General features: G+C 31.2%; 1 protein-coding gene across 1 annotated transcript in view; it reads left to right on the forward strand.

Annotated features, from left to right (window-relative positions):
* The window catches only part of LOC127710203 (voltage-dependent T-type calcium channel subunit alpha-1H-like), a 99,128-nt gene extending 74,815 nt beyond the window's left edge, over positions 1–24,313 (forward strand). The window contains exons 21-33 of the mRNA XM_052215961.1: positions 337–465; positions 1,038–1,127; positions 1,596–1,812; positions 4,579–4,730; positions 5,262–5,371; positions 8,535–8,665; positions 9,889–10,038; positions 10,967–11,088; positions 12,499–12,654; positions 14,485–14,586; positions 16,398–16,517; positions 18,497–18,635; positions 19,427–24,313. Of these exons, the coding sequence (XP_052071921.1) occupies positions 337–465; positions 1,038–1,127; positions 1,596–1,812; positions 4,579–4,730; positions 5,262–5,371; positions 8,535–8,665; positions 9,889–10,038; positions 10,967–11,088; positions 12,499–12,654; positions 14,485–14,586; positions 16,398–16,517; positions 18,497–18,635; positions 19,427–20,862 (3,054 nt within the window). The 3' untranslated portion in view covers positions 20,863–24,313. The remainder of the gene's footprint in view (positions 1–336; positions 466–1,037; positions 1,128–1,595; positions 1,813–4,578; positions 4,731–5,261; positions 5,372–8,534; positions 8,666–9,888; positions 10,039–10,966; positions 11,089–12,498; positions 12,655–14,484; positions 14,587–16,397; positions 16,518–18,496; positions 18,636–19,426) is intronic.
* The last annotated feature ends 1,731 nt before the right edge of the window (positions 24,314–26,044 follow it).

A 26,044-nucleotide genomic window follows, 5' to 3' on the forward strand; every position in this document is an offset into this window, starting at 1 on the left:
TAAAACACATACCGCATAGTCAGCTATAAAAGGCCCCGAAATGACAAATGTAAAACAATTCAAACAAGAAAACTAGCGGCCTGATTTATGTACAAAATCATGAACGAAAACAAATATGATATACAGCAACAAACGACAACCACTGAATTACAAGCTCTTGACTTGGGACAGGCGGGGTTAAACTAATTTGTTTGCTTGATTTTGCAAAATCTCATTTTGACCTATTGCGTTGATAGATATATGTACTAAAGCAGCACATTTCTATATAATTGCATGTACAGTGCTATATTAACACTCTGAATTTGATATTATGTATGATCTTAATCTCTTTTTCAGCTCTTCAAGGGAAGTTTTTACTATTGTAAAGGACTGAATGTGAGACATGTTGTTAATAAAACAGAGTGTTTATCGGATCCTCACAACAAATGGGTGAACCAAAAATATAACTTTGATGATTTGGGCCAGGTAAGCGTATGTTAATTAGAAACCAGTCTAGATTGACTACTGTAAACCAATTTATTTTAGTGAATACTTAATTCGCGTTTAGTAGTTTCTAGCTAATTTCAAAGTGATTTTTTTCCTGTGAATTTTTAATATTGTTGCTGTATTGATATAAGGAAATATTCAAGTTGAACATATAAGTGACGATTTATATATAATTATTCTCCCCAATAAAGTCCCGAAAATAAATTGCTCAAGAGAATTAGTTGGTTTACAGTACATGTACATGTATTCAAAGAACATGGTTGACCTGTGAAAGCCAGATTTTTGTCTAATTCCTAAGTCCTGAAAAACTCAGTTTGAACAGGTCTAATTGTATTGATGTATTTTAACTTTTAACAATTTTTGAGATCTCTAAAGTTTGTAAAGTTAAAAGTTTTGTTCACAAATAATAAAAAAAAAACATATTTTAAATCCTATTTTTTTGTAAGGAATAAAAAAGAAAAAAATCTGTTACTTCCAAATTGAAATTAGTGCAGCAAAAAAGGTGAATTTTAATTTACTATTATAATTTGGTTGCTTTTTTTATATTGTAGGCCCTAATGGCATTGTTTGTGTTAGCTTCTAAGGACGGTTGGGTCAGCATTATGTATACTGGACTGGATGCTGTGGGAGTGGACATGCAGGTTAGATTTTTAATGTAGAACCAAGAAATGACCTGAAACATATATGTTTATTTCAGAAAATCTTCATTTAAAAATAAGGAGATGTGGTGATTGCAAATGAGACAGCTAACCACCAGAGTTCAAATGAAGTGAATATAAGCAATTATAGGCCACTGAATGGCCTTCGACAATGAGCAAATCCCATACTGTATAGTCAGCTATAAAAAGGAACAGACATGAAAAATTTGAAACAATTCAAACAATAAAAATAACAGCTACTTACATTTTTTTTTATGAATCAGATTTTCTTCTATTATATTTATTTCTCAAGGTAGATTTGAATTATATCATTGTTATTGTAAATATCTTTTTATGTACATAAAAACAAACTTGCATTTGAAATTGTGATTATTGTCATATCTATGTGTTACAACACTTAAAAAATTATATGTGTATTTCAAAAACTAAAATTTTTATTCATTATAACAGCCCAAAGAAAATTACAACGAATGGCGTCTGATATATTTCATCTCATTCCTGCTGCTGGTCGGCTTTTTTGTATTGAACATGTTCGTAGGGGTTGTGGTGGAAAACTTTCACAAGTGTCGAGAAGACCAAGAAAAAGAAGAGAGGGAAAGACGGCAGAAGAAAAGATCACAGAAAATGGAACAAAAGAGAAAGAGTGAGGAACCCTTTGGGGATTTTGGTTTGTACCTGAGTCTGGCTTTTTATTTCTGTCATCTGTCATGCACATATAGTTCTGGAAATGACTGCATTCTTACACTCTTCCCCTCCAATACCTTTAAAATCTATCAAGAGTTGATAACAAAACAAGATTAAATTTATCTCCCCTGAAAATAACTTTAAGATTTTAATTTTGAAAAGTTCCCTTCTTGTACAACCTAGGCAAAATTTATATTATCAAAAGGCATAACAACAGGATCTTTCCTAGCCTATTATCAATAAGCATAATGTGTGTAGGTATTCAATCAGAAGAATTAATTCCATTTTTATGCCCCACCCACGATAGTAGTAGGGGCATTATGTTTTCTGGTCTGTGCATCCGTTCGTTGGTCCGTCCGTCTGTCTATCCCGCTTCAGGTTAAAGTTTTTGGTCAAGGTAGTTTTTGATGAAGTTGAAGTCCAATCAACTTGAAACTTAGTACACATGTTCTCTATGATATGATCTTTCTAATTTTAATGCCAAATTAGAGTTTTGACCCCAATTTCCTGGTCCACTGAACATAGAAAATGATAGTGCGAGTGGGGCATCCATGTACTATGGACACATTCTTGTTGTGCTTGATTTTAAATAAATCAAATTTAGGTAGTATTTTAATACATACAGCATTTTTTCCTACTTTAGAAGAATGAGGTATAGGTTGGGGCTTATTGTACCCTCTGTTTTAGTCAATTGTCAAAGTTGCAGGGTGCCGAATCATTTGGAGACTTTATTGGAAATTTTTTTGAATAGCTCACTTTTTACTTTTTTACTAGCTGATTTACATTGTAAAAAAGCAGAACATGTTTTTTTTTTTAATTTGCTTATTTTCATTAAAACATTTAAGGACATTTTTTATAAAGATTTTTAATATTTTCTTCCATACCAACTAAAGAATGCAGGCTTTTCTCAAACTTCAAACAGCATCAGTTTTTTTTTTCCTTTACATATCATTTTATGCATGAAAATATTTTTTCATAAAAAAGAAAAATACTTATTCTAGATCATGTGATGGAGCTTGTCAATGCTAATACATGCTTGATTGTAAGGAAGGGCTAAGCTTTACAACATCCGACTGTTAACCTGTTTTCTTGTAATAGGTTTATGTTGTAAGATTTTTAGGAGCTTTTTATAAAATTGAAAGCTCTTGATAAAATATGACTGAGTTAGAAATCTGATAAATCTATTAAAGGAAAAGTTACCTGTATCACACTGTTTTACTTGAGCCATTTTGATTTCAATAGCTAATATAATTATCCATTGAGTCTTTCTAACAATCTCATTAGAATTGATGAGTTGCAAGAAAAAATTGTTAACAAAAGTGGTTTTTGTTGTAAAAAGTGTGTGCAATAAATTGAATATTTGGGGAAGTTTTCTCGAGACATTTTTTGCTATGCTTCAATTAGTCGAAAGAAGTCATTGCTTTTAGAAAAAGAATAATATGGGCCTCATTGTAGCTTTAATGTGCTTGAAGCTAGTTTTTAGTTTTACATTTCATAGCATCAGTCTGCTATTGTAAAAAAATATAGTGAAAGAAAACTGATCAAGTGTTATCTGTGCAGTAATATTTTGATGTATGTAGTCAATATCTAGTCGGCTGAAATCTCTCTCTAGTGATGCTATTTCTTGGATTGAGAGGGAAGGGATTCAAGACTTGTATGTAAGGTATCTTTTTAACATCACTGAATTAGATGTATTTTAACATAAAATATGTTGTTTGCACTAACTATTTGATTACTACTGGTATTTTTGAAGCCTTTACTGAGAATTATGGATTGTAAATAATTTTTAAAAATCAAATGTTTAAAATTCATATATTTATGATAGTTCTTTGATTTTTTGTTTAAAAAAAATAGTTACAATGAACTTTTAAAACGCAAATCCTGTAAATTTAAAATATTTTTTATTTTTTTTTAAATTTCGTCACTTGATTTATTTATGGAATAGGATTTGAAAAACAAATTTCTCATGTGTTTTTTTTTTTTAACTATTATTAAGTTCATCATTGGGATACCAATTTAATTTGCCTTAACAAATTATGATGGCCACCCATCTGTGAATAAAAAGAAAATGCTGTTAATTATCTATTAAGGAAATGTGTTAACTATGATTATAATAAGATCAAAAAGAGGGAAAATGAAAAGGAAGATTTTATTTATTTTTATACTAATTTGGCTTGAAGCCAGTAATTTTTTAAATTTTAAATGTGATTGGAATGATTTTGAATGTTCACAATATAGAATAGTATTGCATTTGATATAGAATAGTAAATTTATTGACTTGTGTGTGCATTAGTGTGCCAGACTCAGTGTTATGTTGTCTCGTGTGTTATGTCCCTTTATTTGTCTTCCAGGTAAGTAACTATGTGATTGTCTTGTAATCTATTTTCATATCATTCCACCTTTTCATGGACATATACATTAATTCTTGATTCCATGCTTTTCATTTTTCTGATTCATTCATGTGATCTTAAAATATTTTGTGATTATTTCATGAGAATAAAACATTGTTTCATTGTATAATTGAGCTATTTATTCTGATAATATATGGAACAATTTAATATCTTTCCTCAATTGTGAAAGGCATCAAATATTTGTTGAATGTTAAAAACGATCTTTGATAAATAGTATAGCAATTCAAAGTGATGTAGAAATTTATATTATTTCAAAGAATAAAAAATGTAGATATTTTAATATCTTTATGTGATTTAGATCTTGATATTCTATAAATGCTTTTTATTTTTTAATTAAGAACTGAACCGTCCAGCATACTGGTCAAATTATTCCCCTTGTCGTCTGGTTATTCATCAAGTTGTCAACAGTAAATACTTTGACCTTGCCATAGCAGGAGTCATAGGGTCAAATGTCATCACCATGGCAATGGAATACTATATGATGCCACCAGTAAGTTGAAATAACTCATTAGAATGTTGTATGCCAGGTTTTAGTCATATCCATTGAATGCAGTACAATAGATACCAGAAATATTGTGTCCTGAATATCCTATTATTTTTGTTAACAAAGAAGAGTAATTGGGCACTTGATGAGACAAAAATAAAAAAAATGAGGAAAAATTTAATATCTCGAGGTTGATATAAAAGAGAAGACAAACAAATGTCCTCCCAGGGGACAGGTATGAATTAATGAGAAACTGGTATTAAAAGATTTCAACTTTCATCTGTTGTGGCTATTTAGATACGTAAATTAATCAAATGCAACATACAGATAAATTTCGCACTAGACAAAATAAAAAAAACAAAAGTTAAAGAATATTACTTCTTTATGATATCTACCACAGGTCCAAAAAAATAATTATGTACCTGTTCTAAAAAAAAATATGGGAAATGTTGTTATATGGTTATGGTAGAAAAAGAACATAGATAGTTCAACACATGAATAATTTAACCTGTATTAATTTACTCTCTAATTTTACAGGAATTAGAATTTGCATTGAAGATTTTTAACTACTTCTTCACATGTGTGTTCATTATTGAGGCCACTATGAAAATAATCGCTCTGGGATTTCTTAGATACATCAAAGACAGGTAAGAGAATCGTCAAGAAAAATATTTCCGATTTGGTATTCGGGAAAATTGAAAAAGCATGTATGGCATAATGGGAGAAAATTTCCTCTGGCATTCCATATTACAATTGTGTATAAGATACTACAAATATTAACAATGCATGCTGAACTAGCTTGGTGCATTGGGAAAAATATTGTTTAAGAAAAATATAAATAAAGGACCTTTGGTTTTGAGTTTCATGTTCTATTCACAAATGTTTCAATGTTTTGTAGAAGTTTTAAGTATTATGAGGTTATAATTTCCAACAACAACAAATAGAAAAAAAAGATAGTTGCTTTCTGTTTGTTTTGTTTACTTTTGAAACTGAAACTTGCTTAAAAAAACCAATCAAATCTAAGGAAATTCACAGTTGAAACAATAATCGTGATCAAAAAATAGATATGAGATACTTTAGTGTGTTCACATGAATTTTCCCTTTGAACATTGTGGCACTTTTTCCCTTTTTATGTTTCCAAAAAAATTATTTCTCTCATCATGTCTTTCTTAAACATTGTGACATGAGAATTGTTACCTTTATGTATTAATTTTTTAAAAATTGTTTCTTTGTGTTTAAATGAAAATTATTTCCCTTGACTATTTTTTAAAATAAAAGTTATTCCCCTTGACTATTTTGTAAAATAAAAGTTGTCTCCCTTAACTATTGTGTAAAATAAAAATTGTTTCCCTTAGTTGTTTAAGTAAACCTATTGTTTTTTTTTGTCTTTTTCATATTAACAGCAGGTAAAACGTTGTGTCAGTTTTACTCAAGCTCTTTAATCCCTGTTTTACAAATTTACACACTTTTCTTTCACAGAGAATTCCAATGGATCCGATGTACATTTTGTTTGTGAATTGTCGTTGGTTATCATTCTATGAAAATCTGTCATTTTTCTTTTTTGATATTTACACAGATTTTATATATGGTTTGATTTGAGTTACAGAAGAAATTTTATGAATGAATTATGTCAGGAAAAAAATGAAAAAAGTTTTTTCTTATGTGAAAGAAAAGTGTAATATCCTTAATACTTTTGACAGTTTTTACACAAAATACAAAAACCCTATTTTTCTACTTGTGTAAAAAGCATGTTGTTTATTTGCTGTGTATTTCCCACCACTCTTCTCACACTATTCTCAATTTAACTATCAAGGACTGTTTCAGATTGTCCTTTTTAAAATTTAAAACAATTATTTCAGTAAAAAACCTGTTAAAACAAAATTTGATGTTAAATTTGGAAATTTCTTGTTTTAGATAAGTTTTTTTCACTCATGATAATAATATGGGGAAAAAAATACCTAAAAAACAGTTTCAAAATAATGAAAGATTTAAAATTGAATTCCTTGGCTGAATACAGCAAAGAAATATGAGTTTTAATTTGTTTATGTCAGATTTCAAATGTTATGATTAACTTAGCTATTCATTGGATAGAAACTATGATGTAATTTTTCTCCTGCAATTTACCATATTAGGTAATGGTAAAAATCTGCATTTTTAATTTTTTATTGCATGTTTTAGATTTCAACTACAAATTATTATTGAATTATACCCACACATATTCTTATGTCCTAAACATAATTGCACAGTCAGACCTTTTTTTTTTTTTAATTAATTTAAAAATAACTGCACCATTTTTTAGATTTTGTACAAATTTAATATAATTCATATCTTTAACTTTGTGAAGATATTGTGGCTTTTAAAAAAAATATGTTCGATGTATCTTGTATAACAAATCTTGTTTTGCATTACACGATTTTAAACTATAAATTCTGAATTTATGGAAAGTGGAAATTGTGTGTGTGTGTGTGTGTGGTTTGATTTGATTGGCTGTCATTCCATATCAAGGAATTTCAATATAAAACGGAATCAATTTAACTTTTACAGCTATTTTTGCATGCTAACTATATATTTACACTTTTTTTTTATTGAATTCCAATCATCTGCATCTTATATGAAAAGTAAACTTTTATTTTTTAAATTCAAATAAGTCTCCCTTTTTCTAATTTATGCAAAAGTTCAAGCTATATCCAAACTTCTATACCTCTCTCTTTAGAATTGTATTTAAAAGCAGCTGCGTTGTTGAATTCTTTAGATTTCAACATATAGAAATACAAAAAAATCTAAACCCTTACCTAAAAAAAAAAAATTCCTGGATTTTGTCAAAATTTGAAGTGTCCATGAACCTAAAAGACATACATTTTCAAATTTTCCTTTTCAAGTAATGTCTTGGTCTTGCTCTGACTTTATCTGTCAAAGCTGTAGACAACAGTTTTTTTAATTTCAGTTTATGTGATTTTATACATTGAAACAAAAGTTAAACCAAACAATTTTGTTAAAACAGCAATCAAATAGAGATAACTGTATTTTAGATGTCCAGTTTCTTTTCATGAACAAAATTTGTGAAGGGAAAAGTATGTACTGGTTTATTCATCATATAAGTTAAAAGACACATTTCATTTTTATATGACTGCAAAATTTTTTGCAGTCGTATAATGGTATGATGTGGTTTCCAGACAAAAATTTTTGTATAAGTGTATGGATCTCTTTGAAATTGTACCTCCAGTTTCAAAATTTTCAGTTCTTTGACCACCTTCATTTTGAATCAGAAACCTATGCTGTGTCAAATATTTAATCACAATCCAAATTCAGAGCTGTATCAAGCTTGAATGTAGTGTCCATACTTGCCCCAACTGTTCAGGGTTCGACCTCTGCAGTCATATCAAGCTGCACCCCGCAGAGCATTTTATTCAAAATTATATGACCATTTTTATGAAAAAGAAAGGCACATGAGACAAAAAATGTCATGGAACACTGAACCAGAAGGACATTTTCCTTTGTTTGAATGAAATAAAAAGTTCACACTTTGCAATAAGATGAATCTACTTAAGCGGCACACTTTGATAACAACCATATATGTTTTTGAAGAAATTTTTTAGGAAAAACTAGTATATTGCAAAAAAAAAAAAGAAAATAGTGACATCCACTTACTGTTGAATTTGTTATATTTAAACTATTGAGAACAAATTTAAACTTTTTTATTTTAGCACATCACTCATCACAATGAGCAAAAAATCACTTTTCACTGATACACACTGTTAAAAATTATGTTTTGTAATAAAATTGATCTGGTTTCCTTTAATAATTTTGCAGATGGAACCAGTTAGATGTCCTCATTGTCATTTTATCAGTTGTTGGAATAATTCTGGAGGAAATGAAAACCAATGTCATTCCCATCAATCCTACTATCATCAGGGTCATGAGAGTGCTTAGAATAGCCAGAGGTTTGTATTTACTCTTAAGAAATTAAAAGAATTGATATTGGTTTCAAAATATGAACCTAACACATGATCTTTTGAAATAGATGTATTATTGACAGTCAGTTAGTAGCATATTTTAGCCATTATCCAGACAAGAACAAAAGGATATGAAATCTTTTGTTTAAGTAGACCTACACTGACTTAGATTTTTAATGTGCAAGGTCAAGGTTGGATTTCACCACACAGTTACTCCAATCCGACCTGGGCCTTTGCTCCTGTTACATGTAATAAATTCTACTGAGCAGTTTTCATCAGTTGTTGTACTTGATATGCAAATCATTTGTTAATTACTAATGTATGTTGTACATGTGTTTTATATAATTTATATGAATAAAATCATATCAAGCGACTAAAATCCTACATACTTTGTTTGTCATTATTCATCAAGGAAGAAATACTATATTCAGACAAACGAAATGTTGGTAGAGAATAATAAAGCTGTGGTCTTTTTGACTTTTGAACAGTTTATTGTTTAGTTACTAAGAACTGTTCAAATACAGTTTAAACCTATTAATGCAGAATCCTGAAAACGATATTGTCTGATGAAGTCAAATGTAGAAATATTTGAATGCAGCATGATATTTCTGCTTTTTAGTCCCCTACCGACAAAGTCGAAGGGACTTTAGGTTTGCATTCCGTCCATCTGTCTGTCTGTCTGTCTGTCTGTCCATCCGTCAGTCCGTCAAATCAGTTTTCCACACTTTTTTTCTTCGTGCTTGAAGATATTGATTTGATATTCGGTATATTGTTTTATCATGACAAGTTTCAGATCAAGTTTGAATTTTGTTCCGGTCTGATAATTTTGTGCAGAGTTATGGTCCTTGGACTTAGAAATTTCACTCAAATAATCAGTTTTCAGCACTTTTTTTCGTCATGCTTAAAGATATTGATTTGATAATTGTTATAAATTTTTATCATGACAAGGTACAGATCAAGAGTGAATTTTGTTCCGGTCTGATGATTTTGTGCAGAGTTGTGGTCCTTGGACTTAGAAAATTTACCTAACTAATCAGTTTTCCACATTTTTTTTCATTATGCTTGAAGATATTGACTTGATATTTGTTATATAGTTTACACCATGACAAGTTAAAGATCAAGTTAGCATTTTGTTCCAGTACAATGAATTTTTAACCGGTAGGGAACTATGTATTGCCAGGCAATACTCACAGAATGCTTGTTTTTTGTAGTTTTGAAGTTGCTGAAGATGGCCAAAGGTATCCGAGCATTATTAGACACAGTGATACAGGCCCTTCCACAGGTTGGAAACTTGGGCCTCTTGTTCTTTCTGCTGTTCTTTATATTTGCTGCTTTAGGTGTTGAACTGTTTGGCAGACTTGGTAAGTTATGTAAAATGGAGCATGTATGCGCATATGAAAAAAAGAAGATGTTGTATGATTGCCAATGAGACAAATTTCCATCAGAGACCAAAATGAAGTAGAATATATCAACTATAGGTCACTGTATGGCTTTCAACAATGAGCAAAACCCATACTGCATAGCAAGCTATAAAAGGCACCAAAATGACAAATGTAAAACAATTCAAACCAGAAAACTGATTTATGTACAAAACACAAAACGAAAAACATTAATGATATACAGCAACAGAAGACAACCACTGAATTACAGACTCCTGATTTAATTTGTTGATTATCAGTTTTGATCTATTTTGAATTTGTCAATTTGTTTTTTGCTGTCAAAATTCGAGCATTTAAGGAATAGTATGCTAAATCTCCCATAAATTGTCTCATTTTTAGAACTTCCCATTTATATCTAGGTATGATCATGTAAAAAAGATATTTTACAACAAGATGTCTTAAACAAAGATAATCTGGTAGATGTTTTTTTTGGGGGGTAAAGCTGTTGCTGATATTTAATTTCACCAAAAGATATAAGTAAGAGGGTCATTCTTGGTCAAACATGACCATGAAGACATATTTATGAAGTCACTGTGAAAGCAAATGACATTTCTTTAGAAAATGCTACAGAATAAAAGAAAAAAAATTTCATGATAAATAAAACCAAATTGAACAATTTATAGCAATTCTTGAAATTTTGTTTGTTGATCGCTATAACTAAACATATCAAACAAATGATGACAATAAAATTATTTATGTTCCCATTGCCATGGCAATAGGTTCCCTTGGATTTGGGCTCAAAATTGCATATTTTGAAGTAGAAAAATGACAAACTAAATAAAATAAACCAGCATTTAGGCAAGTTCAAGCCAAATAATTGTATCAATGACTGGAGACATTGTATTTACAGAGTGTTCTGAGGAGCATCCATGTGAAGGCTTAGGGTCACATGCTCACTTCAAAGACTTTGGTATGGCATTCCTGACCCTCTTTAGAGTTGCCACAGGAGATAATTGGAATGGTATCATGAAGGTATGTTAACAAAATTAAGTTGTTGGCAAAGAAAGAAATATAAGCATTGTTTTTATACCCCTGCTTTAAAAAAGTGAGGGTATACTGTTTTACCTCTGTCTGTCCTTCCGTCAGTCCATCCATCCGTCAGTCCGCCCATTAGTCCATCCGTAAGTCTGTTCGTCCCATGAATATTTTCGTCGCATTTTTCTTAGGAACTACTTGACAAGGATTTCTGAAATTTGGTTTCAAGGTTAATAGAAGTAAGTCACATCGTGTGATGCGTTTTCAGATTCATCACTCAACAACTTCCTGTTTACCAAACACTTGTATTTATTTACACATGATAGCCAAGTTGAAAATTTTCGTCACATTTTTATCAGGAACTACTTGACAAGGATTTCTGAAATTTGGTTTCAAGGTTTATATAAGTCAGCTATACCGTGTGATGCGTTTTCAGATTCATCACTCAACAACTTCCTGTTTACCAAAATATTTCGGCAGGGGTATCATCAGTGAGCAGTAGCTCACAGTTTTACTTGTTAGTTATGTAAGGATTTTAAATGGCTAGCTTGTCTTTCACTTAAATTTCAACATGACTACTCAAGATTAGAGTAGAAATGTCAGATCCCTGGCTTTGCAGGGCTTATTTGAAACAATTAAGTGTTGTTTAAATACAATGTGCTGCTGAGTATCACCTGTACAATTTTTAACACCAGAAAAATATTTGAATAACTCTTGATAAAATTATACCCCCGCTCAGAAATATAGGGTGTACTAAATTAACCTTGTCAGTCAGTTCCTCATGCCATCTATCCATTTATCAAACTGAAACTTTCTTAGATTCTACTCAGCCCTTATATTAAGGGTTTTTTTGATATTTTGTTTGGAACTTTTAAAATGAGGTGTACCAAGATAGAGATTTTCAGATCTTCGAGACTGTCACTTCTTGTTTTGACAATATTTTGAATTTTATTATACCTACCCGGTACTGAGCATGGAGTGTTTCATCACATATTTTCAGGATCTGTATCAAAGAAAAATTTGAAATCTTGTTTGGAAATTTATAGATGAGATGTATTGGGAATTCATTAGTATTTGTGGGATACCAATGGGTAAAGGTGATCCACAAATTTATATGTTCAAGGGTAAAGGTGATCCACAAATTTATATGTTCAAGGGTAAAGGTGATCCACAAATTTATATGTTCAAGGGTAAAGGTGATCCACAAATTTATATGTTCAAGGGTAAAGGTGATCCACAAATTTATATGTTCAAGGAAGTGCAAATTTTCTACAGGCTTGTATGCAGACTTAGGAAAAACCTCGAAAACAAATATCCTCATTTTCCTCAATCCATGAAAATGGGGACCTATGAAAATAAATAAATCAACAGTAAACAAGTTTAAACAACAAACATATTCTATTGCAGGATACATTACGAGAGGACTGTGACCCCTCCAGTGATTGTCTGATGAACTGTTGTGTGAACTCTGTCATTGCTCCGGTATTCTTTGTGATCTTTGTCTTAATGGCCCAGTTTGTGTTGGTAAATGTTGTCGTAGCTGTGCTGATGAAACATTTAGAGGTAAGATCACATTTGTATTGTATTTGTTTTATTCTTTTTTTTTCTTGTTATTTACGTTTTAACACAATCACCATTTTTAACACCTAAATGTTTTAACTATAGATGAGTAACAGCTTAACATTTCTAACCGTTAATATTTGTTAGTTTTTAAGATCATTAACAGTTATTTTACTTGAAAAATGTATAATGGAAGAGTAACGGGTTAACATTTAAATTTTTGTTAGTTTTTAAGATCTTTAAAAATAATATAACTTAAAAAAATTTTAATTTTTCTCCAAGTATTTTTTAAGTTAAAAATGAAAATAAATAAATAAAGATGCATTTGATTCTAAAAGATTTTCTTTAAAAAGAGACTATTTAAGAGATATTTTTTACACTCTTCACAGCACATTGAATGCTGAGATGTTTTGCACTAAATTTTCTGTAGTGGTACAATTGATAAAAATAGAATATTCACAAGAAGTAGTTTAATTGTCAAAAACTTAATATTTTTTTTCTTTTTCTAATTGAATAAGGGTTATGATGTGGTAAGAAACAGTAAATGTCACATTGAATTTTAAAGTGTGAGCTAAATTAGTTTTTTCCACTTTTATATACTATTTAAATACAGGGAAACCTGTCTCAATTATAACCTGTGTAAAATGGGAACCTTTCTACACTGAACACTCATATCAGGGCATACAATGAATGCACTTTTGTAACTATACTCCCCTCAATGAGTGGATGGTATACTGTTTGTCCTTGTTGATCTGGCTGTCTGTTCAATCAACAAAACTTTCATTTCATATTTTGAAAATTGATCAAGTGGAACTTTAGAAATGCTAAGGAGAAGCTATCACAATCTGGGCTTCTTAATTTTCTGTGTGTGTATTTACCCTAAAGGAGAAGGTCCGGTACAGGCTAATTTTGGCCTAAAATTTGAAGTACATCTGATGAAAGATTTTTTGACATTTTTTAAATATTTAAGTGCCAACTTCAGTCAGTTCAATTAGTTTATGTAAGCAAAAGTTTTGAACTGATTTTGTCATTAAAGACTCTCAAATTCAAGCTTAAATATGAGAAATCTATCAAATATGCCATAAAACGTCATTTTTCAGATGGTTTTTGTCTAAATTGTAAGTGGCCACATTCATGTTCAGCCTCAACCTTTATATATATTATGTATTATCATCAAATACAAAATATATTAAAATATTAAGACGGAACACATGTGTGGCCACTTCCATTTTAGATGCTAAAATTGTGAAGATTTCAGTAATTTTGCATGAATTAATGATGCTAGTACCTGATGCATGTGCATTGTATTGTCAATAAACAGCCCATTTTATGTAACAAAAGTATTCTACTCTCCAATAAATAGCTAAAAGTTTAAATTTTAACAAATTTGAAAAAATGCTATATTTTGGGGCCAAAAAGGGTCTTATCGGGCCTACTCCTTTAACTTTTTTTTAGTGGTTGACAACAGAAATTAATAATTAAAAGAATATACTTGATAATCTTATGTATGATAAAAATATTCATAGAAATAAAGAAGAATAGAGTAATTAAGCTCACAATTGTGACAATCTATTGTTTATTGTATTAAACCTCCATTTTGTAATTATCTCCCCTTTGAAAATTCAAAGATTAAATTTTCATAAAACCCAGTTGTCCTTTTCACACAAAAATGTTACAAGAAAGATTTTTTGGAATGTTGTGAACAAGTTTCTAGAATGACTCTTAATTAGAAAACAATTGACATGATTTTTTGCTGAAAAGGACAATTGGTCATTGTTTTTTGCCATTTTTTTTATACTAACACATAGTGCACGATTTTACTAATTATGTCAGGAAACTTACAAATACAAAGAAATGGATGAGGAGCTTGAAGAAGAATATCAACGTCAACTTAACAAAACTGTTTGCCCAGATGTGATTGAACTAAAGTTACAGGTGAGGTTGCCCCCTTGGTTTGGTAGTATCATGCAGATTAGATTTCAGGAATGTAATAAGAGTGCTGTTAATGTGTCTTGCGGTAGGATAGAAAAGAAATAAAATCTTTTTTAGCCAACTCTACAGTAGGGTTTGTTTTTCATGCGGTGATCTATAGTTGCTTATATCCACATCATTTGAACTTTGGTGGATAGTTGTCTCATTGGCAATCATACCATATCTCCTGAATTATTTTTATATTATTATTTATTTTTTATATTTAATGTATTGGATATTTATAAGACATGTAGAATTTTGGTAGTGTTTTTACAATTTGTTTACTAGTAGCTTGTAGATTTTTATATTGTAGTAGACAGATGAAATGCATGTGCTTATACCCCAGCTGGTGGTTGACTAGTAACAGGGTAGGGTAGGGAAGAGGGAGAGGTTACAATAGTTTTTGTGTCCATGTTAACATATATTTGTTCCGCCTAACAGAAGTTCCCCTGGAAACTTTGTTGTAAACAATACCTTAATATCTGTTCCTGTTGGAACAAATATTCTATACCCTTTATTCCGTTAGGAACGAATACTTGTTCCAGTGGAAATAATATTACAGAATATTTTCTTCCACTTGGAACTTATATTATGAAGGAACTTCTATTGCATGACATCTTTACATTGTTTTCATCTGTCAGTCTGCAAATTTAGGACAAAACAAATAGAACAATAAAACTGCAGAGTGAGTTGAAAGATTAATGGACCAGTAATTTGGACTGCTGCTGGAAAAATAGAAAGGGAAGAAAGGTGCTTTAAAACAGGCCACCTACTGACTTGAAATTTTAAGATGAATCATTTACTGTCTTAATCTTTTAAGACATTACAACAAATTTTGAAATAACAGCATATAATTTTGGTTCATAAATCGTTTTGACACTTGCATTTTATTGTTCTTTGAGGATGTCTTATTATAATGAATTATAATATCTGCTGGGCTTTAACTTATTGTTCTGTTCAAGTTTAAACATTTATAGCTTAGTTATCAGATCAAACCAATAACAAAATTATCATTGTAAACATCATTTCTATAGAATATTTTCTATTCATATCATTTCCATTAACAGTAAAAACTCTTTTACTATACTCTGATTTCCAAACATTCAAGTGTTTTATGGGCTAACTGGATCCCTGCATTTTTGAACTGACAAAGTAGTTGTGCCTTTTTGACAAATTTCAAACATGCGTCTTTATAGCGTCACCTTAAACCAAACACTCTGACGGAAAGATGATGATTGGAATCAAGCTTCTTGCGCTTACTTTGGTCCGTACATCTATCTGTAACACATGTCTGTCTCATTTTATTTAGCAACTACAAGTCTATGCTTTTTGATATATGGCACCAAGCTTCATCTTATTATTTCATTCCATGTGACACATTTTCAGTCTCTTTGATGTTTTACTTCCTGTTTGCAAATATTTTACATCTTTAAAATGTCATGCACATATATGATATGAATTTTTGTAACCAATTTCTCAACAAGCACAAGCCACAAGTTCTCGATATATGGCACCAAGCTTCATTGGGTTGTGGCATACACTGTGAATTTTAGCAGTTAACAGTTTCTGGTAACTAAGAAAAGTCAAAGATATCTGCATGGTTAAAAGAATTACCTTAAAGACCAAACAGTCTATTCAGTTCGACTGATGTTTTTTTTTTCTTAAAATTTTGTGTCAAGGTATTTCATGATTTTAAGCAGAAAACAACTTCTTTGTAATCATAGAAATTATAATAACTGTGCAAACAATTTGTAAAAAAAATTATATATTTTCAGGAATCTCACAGAGTGATGGCAGACGATGGAGCTGAGGTTGGGGATGGTGAAAATAATGATGCTGAGGAGGGTGGTGAACAAAAGGATGATTCCAAATTGTCTGAAAAATCTACTGACCAGGTATTCATTACATACTTAAGTACTGGTTTTTATACGCCCATTTATGGGACGTATTATGGTAAACCTCTGTCCGTCCGTCCATCCGTCCGTTGTCAACATGTCGGATAATAACTCGAAAACACTTTAACCAATTTGCATGAAACTTTGGTGAATTGTTTATATCTATTGACTTGAGCTCCCTTTCGATTTTTATAAATTTTGGATTTTGAGTTTCCGAATTGTGGGGTTTTATTCATTAAAAAAGGGGGATTTTCCAGTTTTCGGACAATAACTCAAAAATGCTTTGAGCAGTTTTCATGAAACTTTGGTGAATTGTTTATATCTGTTGATGTGAGCTCTTTTTAGATTTTTATAAATTTTAGATTTTATGTTTCTGAGGTAATGGGTTTTATTCATTAAAAAAGGGGATTTTCCAGTTTTTGGACAATAACTCAAAAGTTCTTTGAGCAGTTTTCATGAAACTTTAGTGACTGGCTTATATCTATCAAAATAACCTCCCTTTAGATTTTTGTAAATTTCTGATATGACATTGAGGAGTTATGGAACTTTATTCTTTGAAAAAGCAACGGACTTATCATATGCGCTCATGGCGCAGCTCTTTATTATAAGTTTTGTTATTTCGTTGATCAATATAAGATGGTGGACAAAAAAAGGCTTGAGGAATAGTCAGAAAGATAACAAAGTTATGGGAGGTCAGAGGTCAGACTGAAAAACTAAAATCAGAAATTTTGAAAACTCGCATAATGACCAAACTTGAGAACATCAGATTTTGAAAATGAATGTTTGTTTCAATAATAAAACGTTTATTGAAACTTCTTTGATGTTAAAATTTTAATTCATTGACAATATATAATTGATGTCAAAATTGTTTTTGTTTTACCTTTCAGCATCAGTCATGTTCTTTTTCAGAGATTTTAATTAAAAAAAAATGAATTTGAGGTTGTTTTCAAATAGCTTGATTTTCTTTCTGATTTGCTTATATAACAGGCTATGTTTCTATCCAGCGACTCTTTTCACAAAAAATCTTACGATTAAAATTCATCGTAAGTTATACTGAAATGTGTATGACTTACGAGTATTTTTACTCTTAAGATTTTTTGTGAAAAGAGCCGCTGGATCTTTATGGCATTTCTGGATTGTATGTACATGAGATAATTCTGAAAGGATCAGACTTATTTCTTGTTGGAATAGGTGTGGGTCTGGATAGGATGTGGAGGGGGGGGGGAGTCTTCATTTCTTTTTTCTTTTTCTTTTTTAGGCCATTTTTCTCAAATTCCTTTTTATTATACCCCATTTTAAAAAGTGAGGGATATACTGTTTTACCTCCGTCTGTCCGTCCTTCCATACGTCTGTCAGTCCGTCCGTCCGTCTGTCTGTCCGTCCCATGAATATTTTTCGTCGCATCTTTCTCAAGAAGTACATCATTAGGATTTCTGAAATTTGGTTTCAAGGTTTATATTGTTCAGCTATACCGTGTGATGCGTTTTCAGATTCATCACTCAACAACAAATGCATATTTGGGCTGGGGGTATCATCAGTGAGCAGTAGCTCGCAGTTTCACTTGTTTTTTTTTGTTGGTCCATTTATCTCCATTCTTTTTATTTTCACATCACAGTATTCTCTATTCTCTAATTTTTTTCCCCTTAATTGAACAGTTATACCAATATAATGAAGAGCGAATAAGAAAATGTTCATTTTGACAATTTGATGTGAATGTAATTGAAACTTAAGCTAGGGACAAAACATTAATAAAACAGGCATCATGAAAAACTGAACTCAACAAATTTAATTGAATTGTTCCTCATGAAAAACCTGAATCTCAATTAATTTATTTAGATCGCAGATATGTTCCTGTTGATAATCGAAACTTCAGGATGATCACCATGCTGAAATAAAGAATTATTGAATTTCCTCTAACTTCAATATAAAGTTTTTTAGATGTTACTCAATAAAACTGTCAATTTAATGCATCATTTCAGAAATCAGTAAAGATTCCAACACCTGTACCAGGATACATACGTCGTCTGAGAACTCCAGTCTCTAAACAATTCTCACTGCCTCCTAGCTTTACGTTCTGTCCACCAAGCAACGAACAATTGTCTGACCGTTCTGTAAGAAGTAAGTTAAATTCAGACTTTTTATATAAATTAGTACTATATGGTTATAAAATGTGATTTTGTTGGGGTTTTTTTTGCCCCCACAAAAGATAAAAATGTGTAGTTAATTTGTTCAATGCAAAAGTTGTCAGAAGCAAAGCACAAATCTTCATGGATAGATTTAAAGGAAATTTTTTGTAAATTTAATATTTATATCTTAAAGTGATTTACTTTATAATCCTCATATGATAGATATCTATGTACTGTAAATTCAGAAATTATTGCGAGCATTTCATATTGTGATTTTGACATCACCAACCAAAATTTCGAGATTAATTATTATGATTCTGAAAAAGCTGCATATATATGTATCAGATACCAGAATACAAATTATTGTGATACTCGCCCAGTTTGCATTGTTCCCATTGATAAAAACCTTGCAATAATTTCTGTATTTACGATATCGAAAATTTTTCAAACTGAATTTTGTTGATTCTTTCTTTTATTTGGTACTTTTGATTAGTGTATTATTTTACAATACTATAGTTGCTTGATTCTAATTGCAGGTACTTTATGAGTGCTAATAGCTAGTGCCTATTGTATACTGTTAAATATTCATAGCAGTTTCATTTTCTTAGTGGCAGTTCACAACAAAGTATTAAACTAATTGAAATCAAACTAATTTTGGTGTTTTTTTTTGTCCAAAAGCGATCCGTAAAATTTAAGTGATTTTTTTTTTTTATTTCATCTTTTATTTAGTACTTTATATTAATGTATTGATTTATTATACTAATTGATTGATTCTAATTGCAGGTACTTTATTAGTGCCAATAGATATCATGGTATCAAGCTACAACAGTAATTTAGATGTGAGTCTGGATGCTTCTGGATCCAGTCTCGAAGTTCCATTAACACCCTCATATTATTCCGATTCCTCAAGTTACACAGAGACAAACATTGATAACAGTAGTGAAAATGTCATTCCAAAAATAGCAGATGAACTGAAAAAGTCTGCTGCCCCATCGCAAAGACAACGTCGGAGACTTGTCCGCCAAAAAGTAGTTAGTGAAAGTCCACCTGCTGTGGATAAATGTATTTTATTGAATTTATATGAATTGTCAGAAACAAAAAAGAAAATTGGATCAGTTTCTCAGTCTCATCCGACATTGCTTGTACAAAACAAAGATGGTGGCAGCGGCCACAAAGGCTGTGAAATTTGTAGATGTAAAATGTCTAACATTAGCTGTCGGAGTACTGCCAAACACAATCCACTACACAGGAGTCAATCTAGTGGGGCAGAAAAAGTTAAAATTAGAGACAAGCATATGTTGGCTCAGCGAAGAGGTGGACGGGAAAGACGTTCACGCATTTATATTAGGAATATATCTGATGCATCCAATGCTAGCTCACTGACAAGGGACAATAGTGTCTCGCAATCTGATAAAAATGTAACTTTGTCTCCCGACAATTCTGGTGAGTCTGCACCATTGAAAAGTCCATGTAGAAACCATCCTCATACTCGTGATAATACATTAGATTCTGGTTCTTTTGACTGGTCAGCAGATGAAGCTGCATGTGATGAAGAGGTGCGTTTGATTACTGGCACACCTCCAGAGACTGAGGATGAGCAGGTAACTCCCCCATGGACAAGGGAGGGTACTGCCAATAATGAAAGTTCTGTTTGTTCCACAGTGGTTCAGTCGGAAGCAACATCTGCAAACAGTGATAGAATAAATCCACCTATGAATTTGGTATCCACGCCAACAAACAATATACATCCTTGTCACTCAATACCAATGTGTCGTTCACCATTACCACCATCACACTTGTCTATAGAAATTCCAGAACATTCGTCACATCCGTCGTCCTCATCATGTTTATCATCAAATTCTAAGAAAAATTCACCAGACAAATTATTGTTACCAAATTCATCATTGACTATTCCTAGATCACCAAAACCACCAAGACTGTCACCGTTGTTTCTTTCCATTCCTGTCGTAGAATGTCCATCGAGTGAAGATGGCATAGATCAATCTTCCCTTTCTGTACCCCGAGTTAATACCCCAGTGCCTTCTAGAAGTAGTGACAACAGTGTTTCCCATAATTCCATTAGTCCCTCAGGAGCAGACGGACATTGTGATATATGTTTGGAAGACTCAGATCAGAGCAAAACTGTGATAAAACTGTCACAAGGTCACCTGACTTTAAGAAGACGTTTACATTCAGCTGACTCTCAAGATGAAACTTAAAAAATGCATACTTTTATACTTTGAAGTCAATTACTATGTCTTACATGAAATCTGTTGTAAGATTACACTTTCAAAAAGAAAATTCTGAAATTGGATAGCTCAATGCAAATAAGGTATTTGTATTTCAGACAGTAAGTTCTGTACAGCATAAATAGGTCTACTTTTATACAATTTATCTTCACCATTTAGTGCTATATTTTTTTCCCACTAAGACCATGCAGTTCCCATAAACATAGTTACATTATATTTTTATTAGAATATTCATTATTTTACTATTTCTTGTGATACATTTTTTTCAAATTATTATTGACACATTTGTACAAATTGTTCATGCAATCAGAATTTTCAGTGCAGGGTAACTAAAATGAAAATTATATATACTTGATTTTATGAGTTTGTTTGTTCAACCCAAATGAATCCAAGAGTATTTTTGGGGAAGTTTTTAAAGAAGGAAAGTTAAATTATGATAGGTATACAATAGATCATAGGGGCCTTGGTTGCAGAGTGGTCAAACTATTGTATCACTTGAGCCTGTCAACACTGAGGTTCAGAGTTTGAATGTGCCAGGTGCTCCAATCTTAATTGACTAGGATTACCAGTTTCCTGCCACTGTTAGATTGGTAGTTCTCTTTTGAGTTACTCCGGCTTTCTTTACCAAATAAAACTGACCACTGTGATAGGGCCAATAGTGCTGAAATTGGCGTTAAACACCAAAAAACAATCAATAAAAAAATAGATAATATAGGGAACAAATTATTTAATGTTTAAATTATTTACTTTAAAAACATACACATTTACAGTTTAATACATACAAATTTACATTGCTGAACAGTTTATATCGTCTTTCTCTGTAAAATGTAAAAACCATTATCCAGTCATTAATCATACATAATTCACAGATCCAATACACAAAACAGTTAGGGAGCAACTATTCAACTTCAAGGGGGGTTACATTTTTTTTTCCAGTTTTTCGACACTATCAATCAAATTATTTTTTTCAAAATTTAACACTATAAGGTATTGGGAAAATCTGGATTCAGAACAATTTTTTTTTGTCATCTGCTTGACCACAATATTTATTTTCATCAAATTGGGGATCAGAATATTTTTTTAGAAAAAAACCATAACACATCTCCCCCTTGAAGTTAAATGGTCATTCCCTTATAAATGCACATTACAGTACATGATTAGATGTTAAATTTGATCCTCTCCAGACAAGATTATTCTTTTGGGTTGAACAAAACTTCTGTGTGAACGATGTGATAGAATAGCTAAATGTGATTTTAAAAAGTGATTAGTTCTTTTGTGAAAAAATGGTTGAATGTTTTAATTGGTAGCATTGTGAATTTTCTTGTGATATGCTTGGTATTAAGATACCCAAAAGTACAACTGAACATAAAGGAATCTTGAAATAAATACAATTTCTTTACAGGGTGTCACCAGGCACTGTGAAATCCCTTCAAAATGTTTTTTTGTATATGAACATTCTTATAACCCATTCTAGAAGGTCTTATAAAGATAGAATTTAATTCTAAAATTGTAATTATGATTTAAGATGAGTTATTTCCCTTCTTGGTAAGAAGCTCTGGTTCTTTGCCCTTCTTGGTAAGAGACACAGGTACCTTGTCCATCTTGGTAAGAAACGCTGGTTCCTTACAACAATGAAAAGCAAATTATTTGTTAATGTTCATGTAATGAATTTGCTGTCCACTAATTTTTCAACTTTTATTAAAAAAAATCTTTTAACTTTCATACATCTAGTCAAATTTAATCATAATACTAAAATATTTGTATGATTTGTAAAAACTATACATGTATATCTATTTTTCACCATTACCCCTTACAGTGGCATGATGCAACCAATACATTGTGCCAGACATGTGAATTTCAGAAAAAGACTCTTGTGATTCATGAGAAATAAGTCCGTAGTTTAACAGGTCATTTAACCTGCAACTCCTTTTAAAAAAAGTCAATAGATTCACACTTCATTTTGGCTATAGACTTTTGTACTGGTATTGATCAAGTATGAGTTTTTAAAATCTGTCAATCTGAAATAAGAAATTTATTTTAGAACTCTGCAAATCACAGTCTGGGGTTAGAACAACTCATTTACAATAAATTTGCTATCTGACCAGAGATTCCAGATAGTTTTTGTGTATATACAATTTGTTTGCTAAATAAAATTTCAAACAAAAACAGCAATGAACATTCCATTTCTTAACTTACTAGTATAAAAATTTGTAATCCTTTTCTTCTATTTTTACTTTATTTGTTTATGATAATGTCCCCACAAATATAAGTAATATAACCTCACAAGTGAAACCTTCTTTGTAAAGTTTATAGTTAAAGGGTTTATTTGGGAATCTGATGGAAAAATCATTTCTGTTGTAAGTGAGATTATGTATGCAGTTTGCCAATGCAGAATTTTTTTCGTTTATTTTTTTCTTTTGGACAGAAAGTTTTTGATATCGTGAGACAAAAAGTGATTGCTTTGCAAATGTCATTTGGTCAACTGGCCCAAAATGAAGGTTAGTCAGACGAAAGTTTTGGAACTTGAAATTGAGGTATTGTGGAATAGACTTTCTGTCCTGTTGTCTTCTGGGTATTGGAATACCTTTTGTGTTTACACTTTGTGATATTTTTACTTATCAACCATTTAATGGTCATGTATGGAATTACTATTGTAGGTAATGTGTTTTTGATTTGTATTTATTTTTTACGCTAGAATACATTCTTTATCACTTATAAACATTGTTATTACATATAAAGCATTATTTTGATGTAAAGAAAAAATCGAAGAATAAGAACCCAATTGTTGTTTTGATATCTGATTTCTTAAATTTTGAAGGAATGTTCCGGAAAATCTGCATAAATTTTGAGAGATTTAAAAGGTGAAATTTGAAAGATGTTTCAAACAAAAAAAAGTAAACAGAATGCAGTGAGAGTTTGCACTTTTCCATTGGTGAACCTCAAAAATCTTTTTTTCTGTGTTTCTTTAATTACATCTGTGCTTCAATTGTAAACCTATCTTACCATATGTATTCATTGTCTAAAGTCTTTAAAAATAGAACAAACAGATTAAAGATTACGAATGTCGCTAACTTCTGTTTACTTATTCAAATTTGTTTATTTGAAATCTGAAATGAGTTATTTTTTTAATTATATCAATTAATTATACATATCTATTGGAAATTTTTCTTGTTTTTTTTTGTATTGCATTATTAATTTATTTATTTTCTTATTACGAGTCTATTGTTTTGAACATGTGAAAAACTGTGATTTGTTCATTCTATAAATTATGCATTTTATGTATGAATCATGTTAGAATTGTATGTGTGAATGCATATAAATTTTACTGCAATCGTTAAATAGACAATTTTTTTCTTACATCAGAATTTTTTCATTGTTATATTATCCACATTGTATATTAAAAAGCACTAATTTATCTATAGTTCTTCTGGTGTTTTGTTTTGTCTTATGTTTTTATGTCCCCGCCGAAGGTGACGGGGGCATTAAGTGTTACCTTTGACCGTCCATCTTTCCGTCCATCCATCCGTCCATCTCATTTTTGTTTGTTTGAAGCTCGAGTGGGGGCATTTGTGTCCTCAGACACCTTCTTCTTTTATTTACCCTTTTTTCTTGCAAAAATGTATGAAAACAACATGTTATAAATTTTGTGTGTTCGGTAGCGCTTTTCTGGATTTACCGCCAACAGGAACGCTCAAAGCCAAATATTTGAAAGCCAAGGATGTATAAAAAACGAAACATTTAAGGAGCTATATAACCAAAAAGGACCTAAAATAATAGCCAAATCCCTGAGGTAGTTGAAACCTTTGTCTGTTTATAAATTTCAAAAACAGACAATTTTAGGAAGGTTTTTTATAAATAATGTCAGTACCGAATTACTGACTACTGAGCTGATGAACTTGGGGACTGATAGTCTACCACCAGAGGTTTCAAACCAGTGCTGTAAAAAATGAAAACAACGTGTAGTTTTAGTAGAGAACAGACATTTGTTTAAATCATAAGTGCTCAGGACAAACATGTCAGTCAAAGGTAAAGCTACCTGCATCAAGATGTTTCACTAGACATTTTGATTTTAAAAAATGACAAGTTTTAACAGTATAGATATCCAATTGCAAGAAAATAGGTCAAAGGATGGATAGCAGCTTTTCTTCGCTAGGTCAAACCAAAGATTTAAAAATGAGTATTTGCTACTTCTCGACTAACACCTGGCATTCAGGAGTAAGAGAAAAGACTGTCATCTTATGAACTAGCATGTAAGCTTGCTTGGTATGGTGTCTAGTATAAAGCAGGATTCATATTCATCACAAATGAAGATGTTCTTGTCGTGATATGCATGTAATATTTGCCACTGGACAAACTTCAATCCACCATCATCCTGTAACTTAATATGACATTGTTCATTCCAAAAGTGAGGTTTTACAACTGCAAACAAAGCTTTTTATTTGCCAAATACATGTATTTGCTGAGATCAGTTGATGTTACTGTTGACATTCCAATTGGTACAAAATGTGCTCCCCAATACCTGGACTTGTTTCTGCAGGAATTTCATACTTATTCATGAAATGACCACTCATACGATGAGTTTTTTCTCATGAGGTCTATATTTGTAATGTCTGTCTATTAAGTTGATGCATATTCAGGATCAAAAGCAAATTGATTATTAATCCAATAAAGAGGTTATGTAAAGGGAGTTTACCTAAGATGAATTGTAATAATTTTTCTACTGGAAAAAAGGTCTTGTTTGAAAAAGGCTGAAATTGGTCCTGCAACAGGCAAACAACAAAGCTTTTGGTGAGTTGTTGCAAGGGTTGTATATTGTGCAGAAAGCTTTGAACTCTCCCTATATGAGGTGACTGATTTAACTTTCCCATTCTTACCAGATATTGGTGTGTATTTATCCATTGTGAACTGTCGAACTGGCAGACTCCTTCCTCAGCAAGGCTTTTACTGCTGGAAAGGGAACATCTTAGTCACAATATTTCTATTGCATAAACCCAGTTAATCCTTATGTTTTGAGAACTTTATATAGATTTTGTTGAGTCATTGAATCATAAAAAAATAAAGCAGAGGACAACAAACATGTCGGACATAAACTTGAGAGAATTAGGCATCTACATATATACAAACTGACTAGCTATTCATCCTTCTGAAGTAT

The sequence above is a fragment of the Mytilus californianus genome, unplaced genomic scaffold (assembly GCF_021869535.1).
Source record: "Mytilus californianus isolate M0D057914Y unplaced genomic scaffold, xbMytCali1.0.p SCAF_7, whole genome shotgun sequence".
Classification (NCBI taxonomy): Eukaryota; Metazoa; Mollusca; class Bivalvia; order Mytilida; family Mytilidae; genus Mytilus; species Mytilus californianus.